Source organism: Rutidosis leptorrhynchoides, chromosome 11, assembly GCF_046630445.1.
Source record: "Rutidosis leptorrhynchoides isolate AG116_Rl617_1_P2 chromosome 11, CSIRO_AGI_Rlap_v1, whole genome shotgun sequence".
Classification (NCBI taxonomy): Eukaryota; Viridiplantae; Streptophyta; class Magnoliopsida; order Asterales; family Asteraceae; genus Rutidosis; species Rutidosis leptorrhynchoides.
The window spans coordinates 41,906,838-41,916,889 of NC_092343.1; the positions used below are offsets into that span (position 1 = coordinate 41,906,838).

General features: G+C 31.8%; 1 protein-coding gene across 3 annotated transcripts; it reads left to right on the forward strand.

Moving 5' to 3' along the window:
• Positions 1 to 262: 262 nt before the first annotated feature.
• On the forward strand, positions 263 to 8,714 carry LOC139876900 (uncharacterized). Of its 3 annotated transcripts, XM_071864302.1 has the most exons (7): positions 759 to 848; positions 943 to 1,318; positions 1,584 to 1,661; positions 2,526 to 3,473; positions 3,935 to 4,840; positions 8,149 to 8,241; positions 8,381 to 8,714. In XM_071864302.1, the coding sequence occupies exons 2-7, from the start codon at positions 959 to 961 to the stop codon at positions 8,405 to 8,407; spliced, it is 2,412 nt and encodes an 803-aa protein (XP_071720403.1). In that variant the 5' UTR covers positions 759 to 848; positions 943 to 958; the 3' UTR covers positions 8,408 to 8,714. The 3 variants fall into 3 exon arrangements, with proteins under 3 accessions (XP_071720401.1, XP_071720402.1, XP_071720403.1); XM_071864300.1 differs by having other exon boundaries at positions 263 to 1,318; XM_071864301.1 differs by having other exon boundaries at positions 263 to 1,318; positions 8,158 to 8,241.
• The last annotated feature ends 1,338 nt before the right edge of the window (positions 8,715 to 10,052 follow it).

Here is a 10,052-nt window from a genome sequence, read left to right on the forward strand (position 1 = left end):
TTGGTTACTCTCTTTATTGGTGGCTTACCAACAGAGTAATTAGATTCATCATCATGTTTAATTAGTTGTAAAGTTAACAGACTTGCTATGGTCTTTAGTCCCGGGTTACTACGAATATGAATAGATGTCAAGTTCCATAGTTTAAAGTCAAGTTGTTAAAAGTTGGGTCAAATTTTTATTCCTATCTTGTTAATGTTTTCAAGTATCTTCATGTTGTTAACGTTTTCAAGTAGCTATAAGTTTTCTTTATTCGAAACGCGTTGGTATCTTTCTTTCTTTATTCATACTTCAATAAGTTCTCTTTCTTTTTCACTTCTCGATCCATCATTTTCCCCCCTATTATTTTCTAATTAAATCGTAATAATTGTAACCCTTTGTTTTTGTGCTTCACCATTTTCACTTAATTAATACAAATATGGAATCTGCAATCTCAGAACTTGCTCACTTACGAATCCCACTTCAAAAGATACTCGATGCAACCAACAACTTCTCCGACAAGAGAATCATCGGAAAAGGTGATTTCGGAAAAGTTTACAGAGGAAAACTTGATCACAACGGATCGATGATCAAATTTGCTGCTCGAAGGCTAGATCGTAAATACGGTAACGGAGACGTTGAGTTTTGGACTGAGGTTTCTTCACTTTCTAGTTTCCGGAGGAATAATTTTATAGTCGAAATGATAGGATTTTGTGACGAAAAAGGTGAGAAAATCATCATAAACCGCCATTATCCTAAAGGAAGTCTCTCGCGGTATATAACCGACCCGTTGACCCTCGACGTTGACCGAAGATTGACTATTGCCTGGGCGGTTTGCTGGGGATTACTTGATATTAATACAAAATTGGAAGGTGATTATATTATACACCGTAACATCAACAGCTCTACAATTTTATTAGATGAATTTTTTTGTCCTAGATTATCTGGATTTGAGTATTCCATTAGACATTCAAAAGAACGAATGAAGCAAGTTGTTCATTCGAAAGCGATTGGTACACGAGGGTATGTAGACCCCGCTATTGAAAAGTATGAAGGTGTGAATTACAAGTCAGATATTTACTCCGTTGGTGTCGTTTTATTTGAATTGTTGTGTGGGAAGAAAGCATTCGAAGATAATAAGTTGCTAGCTTCAATTGCTAAATTTCATTATGAAAATGGAACATTGAAGGATATAATTCATCCGGATTTATGGAATCAATTGAATCCGGAATCATTCAAATGCCTTTCAGATGCAGCGTATTCTTGCTTACAAGAGGATCCAGGATTACGCCCAGACACGGATAAACTTTGGAAGCAACTTTCGAAAGCAAATCGTTTACAAGTAAGACATTCATTTCTGTTATTTTTATTTTCCTTCAATAAGACTTTTAAATTTAAATTTAAAATGTACTGTTATACATTAGACTTTAAGGAGTTTTTTCTCCATGACCCTTTGGTGACACTGTTTGTGATAATCTATTAGTTTCTTTTAACCTGATTGCTTTTATTTAATTAATGTATCCTTTTTCTAGCCACTGTTTTTTTTTTTTAAATTGTAATTACCTGCAATGGCAATAACATTGTATTATTTCACTGAATTAATGTAGATGAAGGAGGATGACATGCTGGAAAAACATCCAATATTTGAGAATTTGTTGGACAAATCATCACCCGACATGTGGAAGGTAATTAACTAATTTTCATATACACATGATTAAAGGTGATTAGAGTAAATGGGTTATCCTACTCACTTTAATCACAGCTTTTCTACTTTCATGTTTCATATGTAGTAGCAGATTTTAATTGGCTAAAGTGTAACTTTGTTTAGTATGAGAATTTAGTTGCAATTAGGAAATATGAATTGATTAGACTTAAATTTGGATTACTTTGGCTAGCAAGACTTTTAATTGGAGCTACAAGTTATATTAGGAGTAATCTTTTATTGGGTTTTGCTAACGTATGCCTTCGGGGCATACGTTACGTTGTGCATTTAATGAAATTGTAGTAAAGCTTCAATAAGAATGACTTACATATTACACTATCAGTAGTTCAGTACACTTGATATATAAGATATGTGGGTGGGAAATCAATTCCAAATAAAAAGAAGAAAAATCAAAAGCTAGTAAGGGGCCAATTGCTTTTTTGGACTTTGGTCTTTTCATGATTATCATCCTCCCCTTCATGTAATACCAAAGAGGAGTATCGTAATTTTTAAGTTAGAACTTCGTTATAAAATTAACGATACTTCATTTTTCTAAGTAAATCATTTGCAAGCCCGATTATTGGCACTTACATGAGGATATGAAAGACCTCGTAAATGATGATTCTTACGAACTTGCACGCGCTTTATAATAATGTATAGATAGATTTGTATTTGATACTCATTAAACTAATATGATAATTTCCATTTTTAGGCGTGTATTAATTACAAATTATGATATCTATAGAAATTTCGAGTTTATTAAATGCCGTTAGCAAAACCCTTTAGTTTCATCTTTCTAATACTATAAGTTGAAAATCTCTTTACCTCTCTTTTAACAATGTTATAGGTGAAGAAGTGGGAACATCTAAGGATTGAACTGACACACATTCATTCACCCCCACCCTCGCCGCTTAAGCTCTATGCACAGTCCTATACGAACCCCTACCCTAAGACGTTCAAACAAGAAATTGAATACTATGATAAAGACTATGGTTCTTTCGTGGAATGGGAGAATAAAGATGAACTACCCAAGAGACGTCGCACTGTAACAACCAAATTGATTGTATATGAAGAAGATGTGTTTCCCACTGAAATAGAAGCACTTGACGGTTGTAGGCATCCCAATATACAATCTTTTCTTGGATTTTATATTCATGGTGATAGGATGATGCTCTTTTATGAGTATGTTTCTCATAAATACCTTTATCACATTTTGGACGATGTTGATTTTACGTGGGGAAAACGTTTGAAAATATGCATTGATGTTGCTAACGGATTAGATTATCTTCACAATGGGATGGAGAACCAAAAGATAGTAATTCACGGTGATTTGTTATGTGAAAAGATTGAGTTGGATGATATTTTCAGTGCAAAGATTGTAGGATTTGAAAAGTCGGTAACTATCCATTCAAATCAAAATGATAGTTCTCAACAAGATATTGTTAAGGCTGATAAACTAAAGAGAGAAATAGATGTATTTGGTTTTGGATTAGTTATGTTTGAAATCCTATGTGGCAAGCATCATTTCAAAGTTATATTCGAAAAGGGCAAAGAAAACGAAGGGATGGCATCTTTGGCGAGACAATGGTTTGATGAAGGGACAATAAAGAAGAAGTTAGCTAGTGCGATTAAGGAAGAAAACAATGAAAACAATTTATTTCTGAAGAAAGGACCCAACGAAGACTCTTTGGATACATTTATTAATATTACCTTAAAGTGTTTGGCAGAATCTCATAATCAGCGTCCGGAAGTTCAAGTCGTCCGAAAAGAACTTCAAAAAGCTTTATCTTTTCACGTAAGTCAGAATTCTAATGATTAATATTATAATATCTTATTATCTTCTTTTATTTCTTTTATCCCCCATTGGTAATCCTTGTGGTGATTATGTATGTATAAAGATTACATATAATGGTCTCTAATAATGATAAAGAGATAATTATCAATTCAACAATCAGGTTTGCCTGAGTGGCCATCAAGTTGCCCAATGAAGCACACCACCCAGGTTCAATTCCTGGCTATGCCAAATTGTTCAAAAAAGGAGTGTGACTAGAGGGTGAGCATAATGCGCAGTTCACCAGCATTACCCGAGGTTTTACCTTCTATGGGGGAGCCAATGTGCTTGTTCATAGGAGGGTTTCTTCGCTTACAAAAAAAAAAAAAAAAAATTATCAACTCAACAAACTTAAGTACAAATGTTAGTGCTAATAGATGATTATCATTGGCGAACTTATTCATCTAGTGTCTCTTGATTGACAGGAGAATCACAAGGACCCCTTCAGAATGTCATTTGATGACATTAAATTGGCTACACGTGATTTTGATCGTGCAAATTGCATTGGAGGAGGAGGTTTTGGGCTAGTCTACAAAGGAAAACTAGCACACAGAAACGTTAGTGAACATTCTACCGTTGTTGTAAAGAAGTTGGATAAGAGTCAAGGACAAGGGGAGAAACAATATTACAATGAGCTACAGATTCTTTGTGAGTATAATCATGAAAATATTATCGGTCTTGTTGGATATAGCAATGAAACTAATGAAAAACTCATTGTTTATGAGTATGCATCGAAAGGGAGTCTTGATAATCATTTGAATAATTCTAGTCTTACATGGAGAAGTAGACTCAAAATATGCATAGACGTTGCGATGGGGCTGAATTTCCTTCATGAAGGTATTGAAGGAAAAGGTGTGGTGATACACAGGGATATCAAAACTGCTAACATCCTATTGTTTAATGATTGGAAGGCAAAAATTGGTGATTTTGGACTTTCTTTGAGGTGTACAATGAATGAGGAAACAAACTTCGCCATTGATCATCCATGTGGCACAATGGACTACGTGGACCCGATGTACTTAAAGTCGGGTATTTTAACAGTAAAATCTGATGTTTATTCATTTGGTGTGGCTTTGTTGGAGATTTTGTCTGGTAGAGCAACATATAAACTCCCCAAACATGAGAGACAATCTCTACTCAATTTCATGAAACACGAGTTTGAAAGCAAGAAACAAAACGAGGTAGTTCTTAAAGCTATAAGTGAAGAAATCAAGCCAAGATCATTGACTACATTCTTAAACATTGTGTATCGGTGTTTAAGTGAAGATAGAGAGATACGACCAACAATGAGAATAGTTCTAATAGAACTCAAGAAAGCACTAGAGTTTCAAGTAAGTTATCATATCTTTACATACTAAAATGACTTCGTATAAATTTTTTTATACACAAAATATAATATGAATTTCATTAAAAGCTAGAAATAGTAAACCAATAGACATAAAATATACCAAATTAAGAATGTTCATAATTTTATGAAATACTTAAACAATTAGTATCATGAGATATATATTACATGTAGTAACAGCTTTCAGCCAAAGGTTGTAGAAACTATGCATGATTATTATCGGTTCTTAAAAAAGAATTTACTATCTTTTTATGTATAAGTTGCGATCATCAACATACTATTTGTGAACGTATGTAAATTGATAATACCATTGTTTGCTATGTATTAATGTTGTTGATTAGTACTTACAGTATATAAAATGGTTCTAAGGTTAATGAAAAAAAAATTGCGCATTAAGAATAGTTTGGTAACGTTAATCATAGATGAAAGGTCTTTTTTGTGTGTGTGTGTGTGTATATATATATATATATATATATATATATATATATATATATATATATATATATATATATATAGTGGTAGGATCTATGTGGAAGTAACTAATTGGGGGAACGGTGGGAAGCAAAATTTTTTTTTTTTTGAAAAAACTTTGCTCACGAACATTATAGATTGGATGAAAGTATGAACATTTAAAAAAGACACTTTGTGATAAATGTTTTTATTTTGGCGGGAAAATGCTCGAAAAAATAATATATAACAATTATCGTGTTTTTCGAGCGTATTTTGAGGGTTTAGAAATTAGGGTTTAGAAATTTAGGGTTTAGATTGAGTTTTTAACACAAACGGTTTAGAGTTTAGGGTTATGAGTTTAGGGACTAAACCCAAAACCCTAAACCCTAAACCCCAAACTCTAAATCGGGCTAAATTTTGACAAAAAGTACTTCACAAAACATGAAGAAAAAAAACGTTCGAAGATTAACATTCTTCACGATCAATATTATCTTGAATGTTATTTTTGTCGATCGTTTTCCCGCCTAAATAATAACATTTATCACGAAGTGTCTTTTTTAAATGTTCATATTTTCATGTGATCTTGATGCCTAAAAAAAATTCGGAAAAAAAAAAAATTTGCTTCCCCCCAATTGGTTGTTTCCCCATTGATCCTACCAATATATATACAGAGAGAGAGAGAGAGAGAGAGAGAGATTTAATGAAGAGGGAAGCACTTTTTTGGGGGGAAATAAATGTTTTTTGTTTTTTTCGAATTTTTTTTGAATTTTTTTCAGGCATCAAGATCACATGAAAATATGAACATTTAAAAAAGACACTTTATGATGAATGTTACGGAGTATTATTTTGGCGGGCAAACGCTCGAAGAAAAAAATGAAAACATGCATCATGAGTTATATTATGCTTCTGAGTTTTTTTTTAGGGTTTAGTAATCAGGGTTTAGAAATTATGGTTCAAAAATTAGGGTTTAGCTATTAGGGTTTAGAAATTAGTGTTTAGGGTTTAGAAATTAGGGTTTAGATTGAATTTTTAACACGAACGGTTTAGAGTTTAGGGTTCAGATTTTTTTTTTGAAAACATTACTCATGATGAATGTTATTAATTATCTTTTCGATCGTTTTTCCGCGTAAATAATAATATTTATCACAAAGTGTTTTTTTTTAAATGTTCATATTTTCACCTAAACTTGATGTCTGAAATTTTTTTCGAAAAAAACGACAAATTTTTATTTCCCTCCACTTCCCCCCAAAAAAGTGCTTCCCTCTTGATTATGACCCTATATATATATATATATATATATATATATATATATATATATATATATATATATATATATATATATATATATATATATATATATTGGGAGAGGATCCAGTGAGAACTTTTTTAGTGTGACAACTTTAGGAATTCCAAAATACACCAAAATACACTAAAATTCGAACAAAAAAGGGGAATTCGAGCAAAAAAAGGGAAGTCGAGCAAAAATTAAAAACACGGACGATTAAAAAAATCATAGTCGAGCAATTAATTTTTTTTAATTTTTTTTTAATTTTTTTTTTCTAATAGCAAAATGTAGAACACAAATTGTTCGAATATCGCATTTTTTGTTCGAATATCAACGTGTTCTACATTTTTTTGTTCGACTATCAAAATGTAGAACACAAATTGTTCGTCCGCCTTTTTTTTTGTTCGAATATCACGTTTTTTGTTCGAATAGCACGTTTTTTGTTCGCCCGTGTCCCATTTTTGCTCGAATTTCACCTTTTTTTGCACGAATTTCCCTTTTTTGCTCAAATTTCAGCGTATTTTTGAGTTTTCAGGGTTCTCACACAAAAAAAGTTCTCATTTGATCCCTCTACTATATATATATATATATATATATATATATATATATATATAGGTAGGTAGGATCAAGAGGGAAGTAACCAATCGGGGGGAAGCAAAAACTTTTTTTTTCGTTTTTTGAAAAAACTTTGTTCACGAACATTATAGATGAGATGAAAATATGAACATTTATTAGAGACACTTTGTGATAAATGTTTTTATTTTGGCGGGAAAACGCTCGAAGAAATAATATATAACAATTATCGTGTTTTTCGAGCGTATGTTGAGTTTTAGCTATTGGGGTTTAGATATTAGGGTTTAGATATTAGGGTTTAGAAATTTAGGGTTTAGGGGATTTAGGGTTTAGATTTAGGATTTAGATTGAGTTTTTAACACGAACGGTTTAGAGTTTAGGGTTTAGGGTTTGGTGTTTTGGGTTTATGGAATAAACCCAAAACACCAAACCCTAAACCCTAAACCCTAAACTCTAAATCGGGCTAAATTTTACTTCACAAAACATGAAGAAGAAAAAAACGTTCATATTCTTCACGAACAATATTATCTTGAATGTTATTTTTGTCGATCGTTTTCTCGCCTAAATAATAACATTCATCACGAAGTATTTCTTCTAAATGTTCATATTTTCGTGTGATCTTGATACCGAAAAAAAAAATTCCAAAAAAAACGAAATTTTTTTTTTGTTTCCCCCCGCTTCCCCCCGATTGGTAACTTCCCCATTGATACTGCCCCTATATATATATATATATATATATATATATATATATATATATATATATATATATATATATATATATATATATATATATATATATAGAGGGTTAAAAAATATAAATCTTTTCTTGTTTTGTAATGGAAAACAGCAAAATTCGTTTTCTTGTTAGAATTAATATAAGAACAGTTGATCTTAAAGCTAAGCAGTTGATATGTTCTCTAATTCTTTTAAGTAGTAATTAGACAAAATGTGAAATAGAAAATTCTGTCTTCTTGCATTTAATGTAGGATGAGAAGGATGAGAAGGATGAGAAGAATGAGAAGGATGCTAGGCACAAAAGATGTGTTAGAAAGATTGGAACAGTACTTTTGAAAGCTAAGGTATGTAATTCAAATGATTACACTAAATAACTTTTAGTTCCATTGTAATACTTTTTTTTTTTCCCTGTTAAAAGGTAATTATAGTTTCAATCTTGGTTGGTTAAATAGTACGGAGTATATAACCTGGTATGTTGTGTAGGATTATTGGTGCAAAGGGTGGTTGTAGTTTACATGCTTTGTTGTTATTTCTGGATCTTCAAGCTAAGGAGTTGATGTGATAAAGTGATAAGAGAGCACGGACTAGAAGTGTATGGTGTCAAGAATTGAAGGTCGGAGTGTAAAATATGCACCAAGAGTATATTAGTACTAGTTAGCCCTCTGGATACTTTTGAGTGTGATTTATTTTTGTAGACACTCGCGCTATCTTTTCCAAGAGTTGAAGGTCTAGAGTGTAAAATTCATTGCTTTGATTGATATCTGATTGTGTGTAAATAGTTGTTTCTTCTTTGGCTGTAATTGGACATTCATATCTATGGAGGTTAATAATCATTTGAAAATGTTTGAAGTGTTATTTATTGTTCTTCAGTGTGTTTTTATCATTTTTCATCATTTAACTTATTGCTAGAAAGTGTATTTTTATATATATTTGTCATTAACAAAATCTATAAAGGTTATTCTAAAAAGAATAACGGTGGCTCCCTGTTGTTTCTGACGCGAGGTGTTGGTGACCTTGTGGCTGGTGGTTTATGGTGGCTTTCCACCCGGTTGGTGGGTCACCGGTTTACCTCCAGCCAAGGATTTCTGTCGTCGTCCGTTGCGGTATTTTTTCAGTATTCAGGCCTCGCCGATTATGGTAGTTGTCTACTCAGTTGGTGGTGGTCATTCGTTGTCTCTGATCGGGGTGACGTTGGCTGTATTTTCTTCTTTTTTTTACTATGGGTCCATTTTGACTTTCAAAATGAAAGTTATGAACTTGTTTTTTTCCCGACGATGTTGTTGTAAAACACTTTTTATCTTTTAATAATAAGTATTTAGTAATTTAGTATTTATTGGTATTTAATTAATTAATTAATTAGTTTACTATTTTTTTAAAAATTAAAATGTAATGTAAATATATGTACTACATTAGACTTTAAGGAGTTTTTTTTCTGACATTTTATCTTTTATTCTCTGATAATTTCCGATCCGTTTCTCCAGTCACTGTTTGATATGGAGTATAGTTTCGTTTAACCTGATTGCTTTTATTCAATAAATAAATCATTTCTCTAGCGACTGTTTTATTTTTTAATTGTTATTACCTGCAATGGCAATAACATCGTATTATTTCACTGAATTAATGTAGATGAAGAAGGATGACATGTTGAAAAAACATCCCATATTTGAGAATTTGTTGGACAAATCATCACCCATCCTTTGGAAGGTAATTAACTAATTTTCATATATACATGATTAAAGATGATTAGAGTAAATGGGTTATCCTACTACCTTTAATCACATATTTCTACTTTCAGTTTTGTTAGCATATGTAGTAATAATTTTTAATTGATTAAAGTGTAACTTAGTTTAGTATGAGGATTTAGTTGCAATTAGTAAATAAAGATATGGTTAGACTTAAATTTGGATTACTTTGGCTAGCAAGACTTTTAATTGGAGCTGCAAGATATATATTTATCCATTATTTGACATAACAATGGGATATTGTTGTTGGACAACGGCTACAACGGGCTCTATGGGACTGTTGTGGTAAAAAAATGTTGTGATATTATAGGGTCACATCACGATGAGCACAACGAAGAAGAAGCCAATCATATTTTTTTCCTTTTTATTTATTTAAATACATTATTAATTAACCCAATACCAATTATATTTTA

What these genes read in the sequence shown, in the direction of transcription:
- LOC139876900 (XM_071864300.1), top strand. Translation starts at nt 416, where the DNA reads ATGGAATCTGCAATCTCAGAACTTGCTCACTTACGAATCCCACTTCAA. An exon ending in CGAAAGCAAATCGTTTACAA is followed by an intron (nt 1,319 to 1,583) that starts GTAAGACATTCA and finishes GAATTAATGTAG; the next exon opens with ATGAAGGAGGATGACATGCT. An exon ending in CAGTACTTTTGAAAGCTAAG is followed by an intron (nt 8,242 to 8,380) that starts GTATGTAATTCA and finishes TATGTTGTGTAG; the next exon opens with GATTATTGGTGCAAAGGGTG.